The 18353-nt window shown below is 39.1% G+C and overlaps 2 protein-coding genes across 2 annotated transcripts; both read right to left on the minus strand.

Annotated features, from left to right (window-relative positions):
- Positions 1-1083: 1083 nt before the first annotated feature.
- LOC101158051 (lysosomal thioesterase PPT2-like) lies at positions 1084-4427 on the minus strand. The gene is made up of 7 exons (XM_020710404.2): positions 4169-4427; positions 3151-3304; positions 2235-2330; positions 2047-2157; positions 1891-1965; positions 1726-1819; positions 1084-1254 (listed from the first exon to the last, which is right to left on the minus strand). The coding sequence occupies exons 1-7, from the start codon at positions 4316-4318 to the stop codon at positions 1176-1178; spliced, it is 759 nt and encodes a 252-aa protein (XP_020566063.2). The 5' UTR covers positions 4319-4427; the 3' UTR covers positions 1084-1175.
- Positions 4428-10920: 6493 nt separating this feature from the next.
- Positions 10921-16423, minus strand: LOC101158556 (lysosomal thioesterase PPT2). Its single transcript, XM_004078487.4, has 8 exons — positions 16189-16423; positions 14873-15026; positions 12598-12693; positions 12414-12521; positions 12267-12350; positions 12102-12186; positions 11779-11833; positions 10921-11619 (listed from the first exon to the last, which is right to left on the minus strand). Exons 1-8 carry the CDS (start codon positions 16345-16347, stop codon positions 11476-11478), a joined length of 885 nt encoding a protein of 294 aa, XP_004078535.1. The 5' UTR covers positions 16348-16423; the 3' UTR covers positions 10921-11475.
- Between the last annotated feature and the right edge of the window lie 1930 nt (positions 16424-18353).

Below are 18353 nucleotides of genomic sequence, written 5' to 3' on the forward strand. Positions count from 1 at the left end.
GATATAGATATATATATTTATATATATATAGAGGTAGATCTTCAAGACATTGTCGATTCAAAGGTGGCTCACACGCCAAAAAAGTGTGAGCACCCCTGCTCTAGAGATAATAATTAATTAACATTCTTTTTGTACGTTGATATCTTCAACATGTGTACTAGTAAAGCTGGGGATACATTTCTGTCATACATGCTGTTAATATCTTCATCTGTACGTTTGTAAGACTCTCATGTGTCACCAGTTTTGTTTGTCAAAAAAGCATTTTAATTAAAAAGAACCAAAAGAGAAAATGTACATTTCAGAAATAAAGCATGACTGCATTAGAATGCCAGCAGGAAAATGTTTATTAGAGAAGAAAGCAAGAAAAAGCAAAAACAACTGAGTGGATCTGTGTGAACTCGAACTGTCAACAACTGAAAATCATTGGACTTTTCCATGTTGAAAGTGTGTCCATTTTCTAATATAATGCTTTGATTTAATCCCTCTTTTTTCATAAAAACAAAAAATGTAAATCTACTTTGGAGAATGTTAACTAAACTCCAGCCACTTTGATTGCCTGACAATTTCATTTTGAAAATTGGTGTTCATTTTTTTGGTTGTAGTCCTACATCTGACCACTAGATTTCACTAAAAGTCCCTAAATAGAACCTGAAGGCGTTGCAGATTCTCTCTAAAGCGCGTGCAGAGCTCATTGGTGACTGCACTGATCCTCAGCTGAACCAGGCTCTTCTCATCTTCAATCAAGCCATTTTTTAATGCATTTGTCAAACACCTTCTTGTTGGAGTGCCACTTAACATGTTTGACCCCAGGCTGACTGCACACGGATATGTTGCCACGAGTGTCCAGCGTCTTCAGGCCAAACGTGTCATTCTTGTAAAACTGAGGCAGGAAGACAATAACATCAGGTTTGTGTGTTAAGAATGATCTGCTCAGATCAGATCTGGTATAGAAACTAAGGATTGAAGAATTTTCTACTCTTTGTTTGTAAGACTTTATTTGTTTGATGTCATGTTCTAGTGTTCTTATCTTGTTTACAGGATTTTGTGTTAAGGAACAATCTGCTCAGATCAGGTATAGAAATGTCATTATTTAAGGATTGATAAAGGTACTGTTTTTTTTTACCATATAATCCTACAATCACTGTAAATGATGTCTAGTTTTACTAAACGTGTGGTTAAAACCTCTTGCAACCACTTACCATCTGTTCCTTCATTTCAACAACTTCTTCATTGTGGTTGTAGAATCCAAAGAGGCTGCAGAATAAAAGTAGATAATTAAAACTAAGAGGAAGCTGTAGGAACTTCTTTCGAACACAAACTTTTGTCATCATGCAAAAACATGTCAGCGTGGTCAGGAATTAATTCTTTTTTCTTTAGGCATCAGTGAAATCAGACAAATATAAGGACGCAGAGGAAGGTAGATATTATTATGCAAGAATAAACTAAGATGCATCTGCAGCCGAAACAACACGACCTCCAGGCAGGACTTTATATAGTCAAACAAATGTCTAGAAAAGAAGGATAAAAATATTTTTTTCGTTTTCTTCTACATATTAATCCATTATTAAATGAAGAAAATCTGTTTTATTATTTAACTTTTTTTTAAAATGTTTTGGTTCACATCCCAAGAAGAATTTTTTTATAACTCTTTCCAGATCATACAAATGTAAAGCAGCTCTCTACTCATTCATGTTGTTAGGGATAAATGAGTGGAAACACGGATACCTGGACTGCCACGGGGTGATGACATTATCATCCGGTCCTCCAATCAGCACCAGCTTCTTGATGCGCAGGAAGGTTTTTCTCCAGGCTGCAAAATGCAAATGTTTTTTATATTTAACCATCTTCTTGCTGCCAAAGGAGGCATCCAAATCCCGCTATCTGCCATCTTGCTGTGCGGTTTTTCTCCATTCAGCAGTGGCAGGAAGTTGCTGTATTCCAGGTATTGTTTCCTGTGATGAGGATCTGCAGAGAAAACATGGGTTGCAGTTTCTATTCTTCTGCAATCAATAAATGAAAAACACTCTTTAATATCTCTGATTTTACCGTTCCAATAGTTGCAAATTGAAACTTTCTCCTGTGAATATTTTTTGTAGCATAAAAGGTACACTAATTCTCTTGCAGGAAGGGGAAAAATTTTGCGCAAGACATCCGGCACTGTGAAGTTAGAGCACACGTTTCTTTTTAAAACGTTGCTAGCTTCCATCAATGACTTTCACACCAACTTTGCTGACCTCCAAACTGCCCAGCCAGCGGTGAAGACAGCGCAATGAAGCTGTGCACGTTGTGGTTTGGGAGAGTGGAAAGAACTCCTCTGCAAATTAGACCCCCTTCACAATAAAGGAAAGAGCACATTCAAGACGCTTAGAAAAAAATAAGAAAAATTCTACTTCTAGTGGCTATTCTAGTGATCAACAGCACATGTAATAACCCTTGTGCTATCCTAGGCACTTTACCATTGGGAGTTGGGTCATCTAGACCCACTATACAGTGCGCTGAACCTTTTTTCTTCAATGATTTGTGATCTTCACTGGTGTCCATGGATTACATGAAATCTTTCCACCTTTATCCACCTTTGTCATGGTAGGGAGAACACGTCAATGTAAGGGTGGGGTCATCTAAGATAGCACAAGGGTTAAAGTCATGTTTGTGAGCCAACAGTTGAAACTCATATTTAGTTTCCTTTCAGTCATTGTGGAAATATCCATAAAGTAACTGAGAACTCACGTTTAAAAAACCAGATTGATGCAGCAAACAGGAAGAATTATATATACATCTGACAAAGACAAAATGTTAGTATCTGTCTCTTTTAACCTCATTGATACAGTCATTTTATGCTTAAAGGTTTTCTTTGCACAGTTACACTTTAGGTGGAGGTTTCAGCTTTGCTTTCTCTGAGTTCAGATGATGAAGGGCTGTCTCTCAGCTGATCCACATGCCTGCTGTGTGCACACACTAAAACTAAGTAGCTTTTTTTGTGTGCAGCACTCAAAGCACCTCCACCACATCTCAGATGGTACTTCCTCCTTAACCCACAGAGTTTAAAAGTGGCTGTTTGGGTCTGAGAGAGCTGTAACCATGAGCTTCTCATGAATCCTCCTCTGATATGTTCTGCATCTCAGATTAAATGCTGTTTAAGTCTGGGTGAACCTTGAGAGAAGCACAGAAGATGGACTCCCTCTGGAGACTTCTCCATGATTTTTTGGATGACGAAGGCGAAACCTTCAACCTGGTTCCACATGGGCTTAGTGCTGTTTCCATAGTTGAACAGATCAATCGCTGTCACCTTGGTACCTGGATGTGCCTGCAGGGTTTCATGGTGCATAAAAGTGATGTAGTTTACAATCTGTGACACATGTGGACATATAAACGTTACCTTCATGACATACGGTCATTCAATTCCGTTCTGAGCTGTTCAACATTTTTGGTTGGTTGGAAGTTACGCAGCTTACGCGTATTTTACGTAGTTTAAGCCTAAATATTGTGTAAATCTAAGCAAATGTGCGTGATAGCAGGATGCATACACAAATTTGTGGCTTTCCACGACAGTTTCACATAAGTCTAACAGACTTTTCACGCGTGTAGCACTGATGCATAGCTTTTATATAGTGAATACGGCTCACAATACACATTAAAATTACGTAATTGGTGCACGAATAACAAATGAATTGTGTGTAAACAGCGCAATATTCACACACGGTTTATGTTCTAACCTTCTGTAGTTTTACCGTGGTTCATTCGTGATACATCTGGGAAAGTTTTGCATGAAGATCCCAACTTTTCTCACTTTTTCCCTGATTTTCACGTATGACCAATTTTCATCCGTGAAATATGCACAAAATCTTCAGAGTGGCTGTGTGACACGGCCTTGAACTGTAAAAAAGAACCAACTTGTGGATTTTTTTGTTCTTCTGTCTGAGTGATCTTTGTCTACGGTAGTTTTTTTTTTTACATATGCCGTTTAAACAGCTGCTTAAAAGTAATAGAAATAACTACAATGATTTTAAATTTAAATCAAAGGCACAGACTTACAGGTGCTATATTAGGTTTCAAGGGTTTATGACACACAGACCTGAAAGTGAGGAAATCCACATTTAAAATGTTTTAGCTCTTGAAAAGGGATTTCCTGTCAGCCCTCTGCAAACACCTCACAGGGAGAAGGACATACCTTCTTGATGAATCCAGTGAGCATCTTAAAAGACCTAGGCCCACTTAAGATCCCGTGGACAAGGATGACGGGCTTGTAGGCGCTGGTCCAGCCGGCTGCCATCAGCAGCATGAGGACAGCTGGGGTTAGGATAAAGCTGAAAGTCTTCATGCTTATGCAGTTGACAAAAACGCTTTCAGCCGACTTCTCTCTGCTTTTATGTTCATGAAGGCACCCTGACTTCCTAATAGAGCTGAAATGTTGACGTCACAAAACCATTTCTGATTTATTGTGGCAGAAAAAGGGAACTTCAGTCCCTTGTCTTTCAAAATCAACCAGAAAGTCCAGAATTCAGTTCAATTCAGTTTTATTTGTATAGCTCGACATTACAAGACAGTTGTCCTAACGGTTAAATCAGTTATAAACTGAACAGACTAAACAGGGAGGGTAATCACTATATAGTTCTTGGTTAAGAATGCAGCTGGTGGCACTGCTGTTCCATCAGCTGTATATCATTGAGCCATGGGCGACTCCACACAACGAATGTGCATTCGTAAGTCTGAAAGACAAGATCAGCAGTCATTAATACATGCAGAACAATATGATGGTTAAGATTGGTTGAAAAACATCATTAACATAGTGGAATTTAAACAGTCATCATCTTTGTTTATAAAGTGATTTAACACAATTAAAATTGAAGCACATTAAAGCTAAACATAATAAAACCTGATTAAAAAACAGATTTAATAAAAAGGTGAATAACAACATAGTAAAATCTTGAAGGTAAAAAAACCCAAAAATCTAAAAATGTAAAATAACAGAGCAAATTTTTACCAAATTCAGTGCTTTTTTGTCTGTAAATATAAAAATATTTTAAATAAATACCTTGGCCATGGGTGAATTTGAGATGGGAGAACACCCCGAAACATTGGAGTTCTTTCTGCACAGAGTTTTGGCTATTTTCACAGTAAGGAAGTAATTGTAGCCTTCAACCACCTGTATTTAAGAAAAAAATATCTAAATTTAAAGGAAGCAAGAATGGATTGTGATTCAAAACAACATCTAAGACCAGCACAGCTTAAATTATCTTGTCATTGAAATATTTATCAAACTGCTTCTTTTTATTCTTTCTCTTTTGGCTTTTCCCATCAGGGGTTGCCACAGTAAACAAGTTGCATGGTAAACTTGGCAATGTTTTATGCCGGATGCCCTTCCTGATGCAACCTTCTCAAAGCAACCGGGCTTGGGACTGGCACAGAGGTGGAGAAGGGAACAGGGAGCAGCCTGGATTTGAACCCTGGTTTCACAGATGGAAGGTGCTGCAAACCAGCACGAGCTAAACCGGCTCCCCTTACTGTAATAGTTTAATAAAGCAAAAGATAAAAAATTGTTGAAGATGAAAAAAAACTTTCTTTAAAAAAATCTTTAAAAAAAATATTACTCAACTAAAATGTTTAGCCTGAATTTATTAAATAAACTGCTAAAGGTGAAAAAATAACAGTGAAAATGTAGATGACTTGATTGGGGAGGACAGGTCCTGCAGTTTGACTGAAGCCGTCCATTAAACTGTTGTGCTGAATCGGGAGCAGATGAAAAATACAGTTGGAAAAAGCTTGTAGCAGTGACATTGCTGCTACAATCAGTAGAGGTTCCCTGCTCCACTCTATTCTGATGCAATCATTTACAGACAAATATATCCATGTACATCTTTGGTTTCCTCGACTAAACTGGAATCTGGGTCAAAACTGTACCGCTGGATAGCTCCAGCCACTTTTGTTGCTCTGCTAAGGTTAGGATGGGGTTGTGAGGGGCTGTAAGCTAGTGGGGGCAGGCTTTCGCCCAAAACTCAGAGGAAAGTTTTTAATCAACTCCTTGCAGCTCTGCATAACCTATGTCCTAGAACAGTGGTCCCCAACCCCCGGGCCGCAGACCGGTACCGGGCCGTGGGTCATTTGGTACCGGGCCGCACAAAAAGAATAAATAACTTGCAAAATAACGACTCCGGACAACCATAGTGTTTATTTAAGCCGCCCCGTGTGTGTGTCCTCCTGCTATCAGCTTTGCGGTTCTCCCCCGATAAATACGAGCTCATTAAGGAAGCTGTTTTGTCTGTGGCACGCGCTTTGTACGGAGCCATCAGCGCCTTTGAAATGCCATGCCGCTCATGCTCCCCGCATTGCATGGTTTACAACAGAGCATGACATATGATAGTCGCTGCTTTCTGTCTTTGTTATCTTACTGTGTAGTTTTTAATCATAAGTATATAAACAATATGTTTCCAGATATCCAGAGGCTGCTCTGAACTGGAGCGGCGCCATTCTCTTTCCAACTTACGGGTTTCTTGTTTAAGAGAACGAGTTTCAGCGTTAAACCACGGTGCTACTCGGTTTTGTCTAACGAACTTAGGTTTCAAGGGGGCAACAACATCGAGTGTACTCCTGAGTGCTTGTAAGGCATCATTAACAAACTGGTCATGTATGCTAGGACTGATGCTATGGGAACTGGACTCAGAGTATTTTCTCAGAATATCACTAAGTACTGGCTGAACTGTGTGTTTAAACTCAGACACAGAACGGTCAGTTAAGGTTCTTCTAAGCTGTTTCTTATTCACTGGGGCAGAAGAATGTTCCAGTGTAAGCTGGAAGGTAATCAGAAAGTGATCAGAAATGATGGGGTTAAGAGGAAGAACACTCAGCTGGCTGATCTCTATACCATGGGTTAGAACAAGGTCCAGGGTGTGCTTATGACAGTGAGTGGGTTCATTCACACTTTGGGTGATACCAACATCATCTAATAAAGCTGCAAAAGCCTTTCCTAGACAGTCACTGGGGTCATCAACATGAATATTAAAATCCCCTAATATTATAATTTGATCAGAATCTAAGACAATAGTCGATAGGAAGTCGGAAAACTCAGTTAAAAAGGATAAAGCTGAAAGTCTTCATGTTCATGCAGTTGACAAAAATGCTTTCAGCAGACTCCTTTCTGCTTTTATGAACATGAAGGCACACTGACCTCCTCTACAGAGCTGAAATGTTGACGTCACAGAACCATTTCTGATTTATCGTAGCAGAAAAGGGAACTTCAGTCCCTTGTCTTTCAAAATCAACCAGAAAGTCCAGAATTCAGTTCAATTCAGTTTTATTTGTATAGCCCGACATTACAAGACAGTTGTCCTAACCGTTAAATCAGTAATAAACTGAACAGACTAAACAAAGATGGGCATCTTTAGAATACCCCTCTTGGTTGAGAATGCAGCTGGTGGCACTGCTGTTCCGTCAGCTGCATATCATTGGCCAATAGGGGTTCGAACACTTTGAATGTGCATTCGTAAGTCTGGAAAAAAAAGATCAGCAGTCATTAATACATGCAGAACAATGATGGTTAAGATTGGTTGAAAAACATTATTAACATAATGGAATTTTAACAGTCATCACCTTTGTTTATAAAGCGATTTAACACAATTAAAATTGAAGCACATTAAAGCTAAACATAAAACCTGATTAAAAAACAGATTTAATAAAAAGGTGAATAACAACAAAGTAAAATCTTGAAGGTAAAAAAAAACATATGACCCCCCCCAAAAAAACTAAAAATGTAGAATAACAGATCACATTTTTACCAAATTCAGTGCCTTCTGTCTCTAAATATAAAAATATTTTAAATAAATACCTTGGCCATGGGTGAATTTCTGATGGGAGAACACCCTGAAACATTGGAGTTCTTTCTGCACAGAGTTTTGGCTATTTTCACAGTAAGGAAGTAATTGTAGCCTTCAACCACCTGTATTTAAGAAAAAAAGATATAAATTAAAAGGAAGCAAGCATGGATTGTGATTCAAAACAACATCTAAGACCAGCACAACTTAAATTATCTTGTCATTGAAATACATGAAATATTTATCAAACTGCTTCTTTCTGTAATAGTTTAGTAAAGCAAAAGATAAAAAAAATTGTTGAAGATGAAAAAAAACTTTCTTTAAAAAAATCTTTAAAAAAATGTTACTCAACTAAAATGTTTAGCCTGAATTTATTAAACAAACTGCTAAAGGTGAAAAAATAACAGTGAAAATGTAGATGACTTGATTAGGAAGAACAGGTCCTGCAGTTTGACTGAAGCCGTTTGTTAAACTATATTTGACATTTTAGGGTTCTGCAGGGCGTATAAGTGAAATGTTACCAACCTGTCCCTGAACCCTGATCACATCCACCACTACGTAGAGGTACTGGTCGCTGGAACCCTTGTTGTATTCTTTCATAGCAAACTTCAGAGCAGCTTGGACTTCCGGGTCATTTGCGTTGATGTCTGTCGGACCTCCTGGAACCTGAGCGGATCCAACAGTCAGCAGGGCTGCAAAGAAAGGAAAAGCACTCTTCCACATCTCTGTTGTTGTTGTTTAGACGCAGCAGGACACAAAAAAATAAAGATAAACAAGCTTAATGAGGCTTCAGTTTATATACAGAAGGAGGCATGAAGCTCAACCAATCAACTTTCTGAGAGTCAAATCTCCGGAAACCTCTGACGAGGATTATTTTTAAAAGACAACTGAGATATAGTGACTACTAAAAATGTTTGATCCTTTGATTAGAACCTTACAGATCAAGATGACCAAAGTGGAACACACATACAGATCGTGTTCACAGAGATTGATAGGAGATTGTGTTTTTTGGGTTTCAAACATTGATAATGCCAGAGATGAGTCTGTGCTTTCTAAATATAAGACAATCTCTGTCCTTGTGTCATCAAAAATAGTTTTGTCTCTAGTCCATCGTAGAAAAATCACAGCCTGTACTTTATTTTGATATACTTGTGACAGATGTTATCATCAATGACATTAGTCTAAAACATGATATCAGCAGAGTGACTAGCATCATCACTGACTCCACCCATCCTGCTTTCCCCCTGTTTGATCTGCTGCCCTTTGGCAGAAGGTACAGGTCCATCAGAACCAGGACAAACAGACTAAGGAACAGCTTTTTTCCCCAGGCAATCACCATACGGCCACACTCCAACCACACCCCACTTTGACTTTTTACATATGCTAAATCTCACAAAATAAATCTAAATCTACACATGTATACAATATCTTGAATTCTGGACAATAACCGGGTCTCTGTGAAATAACAAACAATACTTATATGCTGAGCTCATTGCAACTCAACCCATTCCATTCTATTCTGTCCATACATATTTAATATTTAACATGTCTGTCTTGTAGATTTTTTTTGTCAGAGATGTGAGTACAGTATTTCTATTATATGTTATTTTATTTATCTTCGTCACTCCAAGGCTGCTTCAATTTCATTGTATCATCATGTACAATGACAATAAAAGGATTCTGATTCTGATCTTAGCTGTTTCTAGCACTCCAATTACCACAGGCATCACTGTCACCTTCACTTTCCATGCTGGAGAAATACCAGGGACTCAGAGAAGACTAGGGAAAACATGGAAAGTGAAGGTGACAGTGGTCTCCATGGTAATTGGAGCATTTAGGGCAGTAACCCCCAAGCTGGAGGAGTGGCTACAACTGATCCCTGGAAAGACCTCAGACCTCTCAGTCCAGAAAAGCTTCACATTAAATTCAATTTCAATGCAACCTTTGAAAATGGAAGAAACAATCAAATCGTTCATCTTAGTTTAGTGGACGGAGCTTCAGCCTTTGGTCACATTTGTTGCATCTTTTGATAAACACACCCTTGAACTAGAACACACAATACACAGTCACACACACACATATCCCAAAAGTAGGAGGTCTACTGTCCTCCAACCCATCCTTCACTCAGATGTTTGTGAGTGTGTTCATGTGTTGCTGTGTGTAAATTTGTTGATGTGTGTGTGTGTTTGTGCAACATAACCCGGCCCTTTTCAAAATGTTCATGTGGTTTGAGCACCTTTAGTGCTGTTTTGTTTGTTTTGTTGGTCTTTGTAATATCATTGAGTTGTTAAGGTCTTCCCTTTATATTTCGAGCAAAAAGCATGTATTACAAGGGTAACATTTTAAAATTAAAAATAAATGAACTGTTATACAAAAATATATCGTTTTCTTTCATATCAGTTATCTAAAAAATACAATCCAAAAATTTCCGTATCTTTTTATTTTTTTAATACTAAAATTACACTAAGGAAAATAATTTTAAAAAAAACAGTTCACACCAACAGTTTGATCTACAAGACATGAAAGAATCAGATCAATTGTAGTGCTTTTTTTTTAAATCTTATTAAAAGTTTCAAGACAAAAAGTCAAATTACAGCCATGATATTTTGTATTTCAAAAAGATTAACAGTCACCAAACACACAAAAAACATGTTTTTTTGTTTAAATACTAAGTATTTGAAATAAATCGGAAAGATTTTTTAGCTGAATTTTAGGATATGTCCACCAGAGGGCAGCAAGTCACTCTTGTTTTTTTGTTGTGTTTTCTAGCCTGAAAAAAGATGTGTGAAAATGTGTCAGACTTGTAACATTTTCAAATAAAAGATTTGCGATCTAACAACCACCAGAAGCTTAATTTTTTATCTAAATATATGAAATTTTAAAAAACAAAGACATCTTGAAATGTTAGTATAAATTATTACATGTGAAATCGTATTTGGTGAAGTTGCAAATATGTCCACAAGAGGGCAGCAAGTCATTTGTGACTCGTGACTTTACAAATGAAAGATTTCATATTTATAATTCATATAAAACTGTCGTTTTCATCTAAATATATAAAAAATAAAAAGAAATCAATCTTAAAAATTTTAATTTGTTAATTAAAAATAAAAAGTGACTTTTCTTGACTTTTTGGTGTATGCAAAAAAATGCATTACACTTGAAACATCCATTTTCTTATCCCGCTGAATCCCTAGGTGATTTGAAACAACATTGTCAGACATTGGAGTTACATGTATGACTCTTATTACTGTTATCTTCTCTCTTGTTCCAGGTAAAGCAAGCCCATCAATCAACATGACAGGAGAAACAAAGGTATGAAATGAAACAGACCGATTTTTATTTTTGAAAAAAAAAGAAGGTTAGGATCGCCTCTGAGACTGATGTAAATGACACCGGGATAACAAATTACACACGATTCATTCAGAAATAATAGATCCATATCCCTCAAATTATGTTCATGTTTGTCAAATTTGAATTCATGATTGACACAAACAGAAAATATTGGTAACAAAAATACAGATTTTATCATTATTGATCAAAGGTTTATGAATCTGAAACTGATTTGTCTGCAGTCCTAAACTTCACCACTGTGTTCTGCTCAATGCAGTTCCTGCAGCAGATGTTGATCTTTCACATATGGTTGAATGTCGGGTGAAGACCAAAGTGGTCCTCAGACCAACCACTCCTCCATGCAGGTGGTGAACACGGTGAAGTTGGAGTGCCACTCCACGTGCTTCACCCCAGACTGAACGCACACCGACAGGTCGCCTCGAGCGTCCAGCGTCTGCAGACCAAACGTGTCCTTCACATAAAACTGAGAACGACAAGAAGAAAGATTTGAGCTCGGAACACTTTGTTGATCAGAAAAGTGAGGTAGGAGGATCAGAGATCATCATTTCAAACTGCAGCTGAAAACTTTTCCAGATTGTGGGCTTGTTTTAAACGCTGGCAGCTAAGGTGGTTGAGAACTCACCTCCTGGTTCTTCATTTCCACGACGTTTTCTTCACAGTCATAGAATCCAAAGTGGCTATGACAGAAGGAGAAACCAGTCAAGCGGAGGCGTGGAAACTCTTTTTTGAGTAGAAACAGGATTCATAGGCAGCACCGACCCAACACAGCATCACATCAAAAGATGCAGTTTTATCTTAATTTTTTTTCAAAAACCTCAAGTCCTGTTTTGCTCAAACACTGAAGACTGGTCTGAATTATTTGTTCTTGTAAAAATATGGAGCAGATTAATTATCAGGTCTGAGAGCAGAAGCTTTACGGTCAGATCTGGTGGAGGACAGTCATACCTGGACTGCCAGGGGGTGATGACGCCATCGTCAGGTCCTCCAATCAGCACCAGCTTCTTGATGCGAAGGAAGTTTTCTCTCCATTCTGCAGAAATTACATTTTTAAAGCTGTTCTTATATGAAACAAACACGCCAGAATAGGAGTGAGGAAGCTAAATCCACCACCTTTCATGTTGCTGTGCGGTTTTTCACCGTTCAGCAGCGGCAGGAAAATGTTGTGCCTCAGGTAGGCAGAGGTGTGGTGAGGATCTGAGGAGAAACTAGCATGCATGAAACTTCCTCACAGGTTCAGATCTCTTCCTCTGTTCTCACCTTTCCAATATCCACAAACGGACAACTTCTGCCCAAGTTTGTTGTAGCAAAAGACATAAACTTTTGTCTTTGCGCGGTCAGGAAAGACGCGGCTCACGTAGTCCGTATCTGTGGAGGGAAGCAATTCTGTTTCACAAAAGAAGAAGTGCGGATTTTTTTTAGACATGGTTGGCAGCTTCCTGACCTCCGAACTGTCCGGCCAGAGGAGAGGATAGAGCAATAAAAGTGTGGACGTTGTGGTTTGGGATCAGGGAGAGAACTCCTCTGCAGATCAGACCACCTGCAAGAAAAAAAAGGGGGGGGGAATCTGTTTGCTGCTGGAACCACAGCTGCAGAAACCCCAGGGGGGAAACGCCATCTCCACAAACAAGCCCTCATGAGCAGCATCCTCCCTTCTGAGGCCCCACCAGGATGGCAACCGCTCTGATGTCATGAGCGTGTTCGACCGGAGCCACCTGAGGCCCCTTAAGCGCCGACGCCATCACATCCATCAGGTAGGTCGCTGTGAGAGCGTCAGCTTACCTGCTCAGAGGTTAAAGCTTTGATTTGAAGAAAGAGCTCACCTTTTCCCTTCTGAAAGCAGGTCTGATTTAATACACCTGGGATCTGTGCTCATCTCATGTTAAGCTCTGACCCCCACCCAAAGCCTTCGTGGGTGGGGGGGCCCTCAGTCATCCTCAGACAGACTTTTGGACGCGTCCTTTCTGAGTAATCGCTCAGAGATTGTAGGTTTGAGATTTGTGTTGTCCTGTCCTGAGGTCTAATCTGGAACAGATTTCTGTGTCGTGAGCTGCTTGACGGCATCACTGAGAGCAGGCTTCTGATACTTTATTTACTGTGATGAGATAAGGTAACTTTGACCCTACAACTGATCCACACGTGTTTAATTCACAGTAATCCACATTAATCTTTCTTTTAGAGATTAGTGTCATAGTTTTCCAACCAACCAAGAATCTAAGGAAAAAAAGAAAAAGTTACACGACTTCAAGACCGTGTCACACCGCTACTACGTACATTTTGCACATGAAAATTGGTCATACATGAAAATACTTGAAAAAAGTGAGAAAGGTGGTGGTCTTTATGTGAAACTAACACAGATGTATCACAAACCACGTTAGATCAACGGAAGAAGTACAAACAAACCATGCAAAGAACACGTAAATCATTGTAGAACATGAACCGTGCGTGATTATTGAACTGTCTATGTGCAATTCATTAGTGATTCATGCGTCAATTATGTCATTTGAACGTGATATGTGCGCCGTATACGCGATATAAAGCTATACATCAGTGGTACGTGCGTGAAAAGTCTGTTCGACATACGTGGAAGGGTAGTGGGAAGCCACAAATTTGTGTAGGAATCTTGCAAAAATCACGCACAATCGCATGAGATTTTGGTAATGATTGAGTTTAAACTACGCAAAATACGCGTAAACTACCTAATTCTCAAGCAACCAAAAATTTGCTGAAAATCAAATTCATGTAAAGACCCTCGACGGACATCTGCGAACATCGACGAATGTGAAACGCAAGAAACGCTTATGAATTATGCACATTATCTAATGTATCAGGCAAAAACCCAAATTTCATGCAGAATTCGGAACACAGGTGGGGTGGCTGGCATGGGTAGGTGTGGGGTGTGATTTAATGAGCTCTCCAGAACTTTCCAAAATTTGACTAAAGGGAAAAAGATGAACTCTGCAGGGGGGGGGGGGGGGGGGGGGCTTCCACACCTCCCTCCTGATCTGTTAAACATCAACCTCCTCCTCTGTGTTTAGTTGATCCTGTTTTTAACACTGTTCAGCGACTACAGATGAAAAACAGCCTTTGGGTTGATTCTGCCACATTACAGCAATGCGTATAATGTGCCTGTTAAATAAATAAATAAATAAATAAATAAATAAATAAATAAATAAATAAATAAATAAATAAATAAAATAAACCCTCAAGATGAACCAGAATCCTCCAGGTTCAGCTTCTATAAAGGACTGTTTTATAGGACTTTTACATGTTTTACCACAATAAAACTGTTACAGAATAAACTCTAACATGTGGTTTTATTTCTCCAAAGAGAAGACTTTAGGTGAGTTTCAGGATTCAGAGACAAGAAAAAAAACCTCCGGCTCTTCCTGCTTCTTTACATCTGGACTTCTCATTTTCTTCTTGATAAAGAAGATTTTTGTCGTTTGTCCTGGTGACTTTTTCTTGAGGCTGAATCATAACATCTGACTTAGACAGACAAAAGATGTGTTCTGCTCTCCAGCCATCTTTTTTTTGTCACTTCTCTGTCTGATGACAAATCTGGTATTTTTGAGCCTCTGTTTCTGGTCGTTTTAAACGTTTGACCCTAATTTGAGATGAAACGACTTGTTTCGCTTCTTGGAGTCTTTGTTCACCCTCGGCTCCAGATTAAAGCTCTGAGCATAGACGGGTTAAAAGAAGAAGACGGGTTGAATGACCTTGTGAAAAGCAGAGGAGATGGACGCCTTCAGGTGACCTCTGCATGATGGATTGGATGACCTTTCCAAACTTGTCGACCTGCTTCCACATTGGCTCCATGCTTGACCTGTAGTTCAGCAGATCGATCAGTATCACCTCCGTTCCTGGATGCGCCTGCGTGTAACCGAAAGGAGAATCAAACTTTATTGACCAAATAAAGCAGAAGCAGCAGGTGCAGACGGCGTGAGGCGGGTTGGCAGCCACACTCCCGAGCGAAAGCGGAAGCTTTAGGAATTGAAAATCACAAAGGGAAGAGAAATCTTTGGGCATGAGGCTGCAGGTGATTTTCACTTCACTGAAAACGCTGCTGTTTCAGAAGACTCGGTTCTGCTCACAGCGTTTCCTTTTTTGTTTTTGACTAAACAGACAAAATAGGAGATTTGATTTCAATAAGGGGATTTGTTTCATCACCTGCTTCATCACCTGCTTTTTTAATGCTTTAATAATTGCAGTTTATTAACTCATTTCACGAGAATTTTAAATCGTTGGCACTGATTTAAGATAATCAGTGAATATTTTGGTTCATCTTTATCAAAATAAGGACTTTACGAGAATTACGTGAAGTCCAAATGTCAAAAAGAAATCAAATGAAATGGAAAAATGAAAGACAGAATCAGGACTTTATTTATGCACATACACAAATATAAATTTAAAGATGTAAACACCCTGTTCGTGTGTATTTTTTTACTTTCACTTTCATCAGTCGAACACAGTGTTAGCTCAGCTCCCTTTTCTTCTAGATCTTATTGAAATCAACCTGCTTAGAATTTTTGAAAACCTTTGTCCACTTTATGGAGACTGTTTCAGATCAAAGCATGTTTTTAATAGATGCATAATTATCTATAATGTCCATCCAAACTGGTGTAGACAGCTGAAGTCCCAAACAGTGCAGATCCATGGTCATGGATGGATGGTCGTGTTTAATGAATGGTTGGTTGGCTATAAAATGTCAACATCAAGCTGCTTGTGTTGGTTCTTTGCAAGGTGGAAGAACCCATTCTATTCTCATATCTTCTGGTGATTTGATTTGATTAAGTTCATTAACTATTTTTTGCAAATCTGCCAAAGAAATTTATATATATGTACAGTTCACAGTTTCAGCTCCAGCAACTAAAATAACAGAAGAGCAACAATTATTATTATTTTTTATTTAAACACAAACAGTCAGCAGCTTTTAAATGAACATTTCAATAGTGGAATACTCTAGTTTGGGTGAACTTTTTTTCAAAATAAGAGTGTTTTCTGTCTGATAAACAGAGCTGTGTGGAAGTCCTACCTCCTCAATAAAACCAGAGAGGGTTTCCAGCTCTTTGGGTCCGTCGAAGATGCCATGAACAATAATGACAGGCTTGTAGGCGTCGGTGCATCCCGCCGCCAGCAGCAGGAGGAGCGGCAGCAGCACGCGCGCAGGTGGGATCATGCGCGAGCTCCTCATGTTCAGCACGCGACCACAGGTGATTCAGTTCGTGCGGCTCTGCTGCGGCTGCTGCAGCTGCTGTGCGGAGGACAAGCCAAGCGAATAGAGGCGTTCGTTTATATGTGAGGGGTGTGCGCGTGCGTGTTGTGGTTGTGTTACATCCGCTTCTAACAAACTTTTTTGAAGCATGCCACTCACTTGTAACAGCAATGCAAATGTAATGAAAACAAAAGAGTACATCAATACTCTGCAGATCAAATAATAATAGTAATAAATCATGTGTTTATAACAAAGTAGAATAATTATAATAATAAACAGTCTCTTACATTTTTGTCCAAAGTGTATAAAAGGGTGTAATGTGAGGTTAATTGCACAAATAAGTGAAATCAATGTTCATTATAAAATAAAATTGCAGACATAAACCGACTGGCAGGCTGTTTGGCCCTCTGCACCATCAAACACAGAATGACTGCATTAAAGATGCTTTACTGTCATTGCAGGGACCATCAATCTTCAGAACCCGTTAAATCTCTTTAAGGGGTTATGGGGCTGCTGGAACCAGCTACCATCGGGTGGATGTAAGGTACACCCAGAACAGGTCACCAGTCTTGTTGCAGGGCCACACACAATCACACTATAGAGGCCATTGAGAGACACCAATTACAGCAGGTTAACCCATGAAGAATTTTCCTGGACTGTGGGAGGAAGCTGGATGCCCAGAGAAAAAGCCATGTGGGCTCCAGGAGAACTTCACAAAGAGAGGGCTGGGATTTGAACCCAGATCTTCTCACTGTAAAGTGAGAGCGCTAACCACAGCCTCACTGTGCATCCCTCATGAGTGTCTGAACTAAAAAAAAAGAAAGAAACATGAATAAGTAAGCAAATTCAGGTTTCAGGTTTGGTGATGTGTGAAACAAGAGTGTCAGCAAGACTGAAAGCAAACAGTGGAGAGATCAGCCACACTGGAGGCAGAGCTGAAGATGTTGAGGTTTTCTAATGAGGATGAATGGATCAGAGGAAAAGCTCATGTTAGATTTTTTGAAAGATTTGGTTGCCCCTTTTGCTGTTGCGTGTGACTGCTGTGTCAAATTGGCTGGAGTCATGCTCCTTGTTACCTAACCTGGACACTGGCATGGTGCTAACCGGTGTTTGGTGAGAAACTGGGGTGCAATTGTGCTTAGGGAAGCCATAATTAGCTTGTGTCTGATGAGTATTTCTCTTCAGCTAATTTGAGTCTCCTAAGACCCAAGCTAATATTTAAGCTAATCCTCTAAACACATAGTCACAAGGCTCCAGTTAAGCAGAATTGCCTAGAAATATAACCCAAAATGTGATGTCCAAAGGTCTAAGAGATGAATTCCTTCCCTCAACAAAAAGAAGTCTATCAAAACGCACAAATATACTAACTCTGTACTAAAATTGAGGCAGTATACTTCAAGTGTACACATATACTGTGTACTCTAAATTTTTTAGTCTGAAGAAGTATTATTAAAATACTTCCTACACTATGCGTACTATACTGGATATAGTTATATTTAGGCTATAAGAATGCTTCATAAAATAAACTTCAAGTGTACTACGTTTTCCTGAGGGATATCTTTTACTTTTTGTATTAAACTTTGAAGGACAAAAATTAAGTAATAGCACAAATCTGCCAAATCAATATTTCTGTCCATGACAATTTACAAAGGACCTAAATTTTCCTGGCAGTTTTATTAAAGTGTTGTTTGCCACCACAGAGGACAATACAAGGAGGCAGACTGAGATGGTCAGGTAGAAGGATGCTGAGGTTGGAGCTACCAGGAAAGAGGCCTACATGAAGACCAAAGAGGATGGAATAAAGAAGGACATGAGGACATGTTGGTGTGAGTGAGGAAGATGCAGAGGAGGTTGGTTTGAGGTGAATGATTTGATCTGGCGACCCTTAAAGACAAAGGAGAAAAAGAGCACAAAAAAAAAAACCTTTGGAGCGCCTGCCGTTTTTCTTTTTCAGCATTTCTGTTACATTTGTGGTATTCTCATTT

The sequence above is a fragment of the Oryzias latipes genome, chromosome 16 (genome assembly GCF_002234675.1).
Source record: "Oryzias latipes chromosome 16, ASM223467v1".
In the NCBI taxonomy this organism is placed as follows: domain Eukaryota; kingdom Metazoa; phylum Chordata; class Actinopteri; order Beloniformes; family Adrianichthyidae; genus Oryzias; species Oryzias latipes.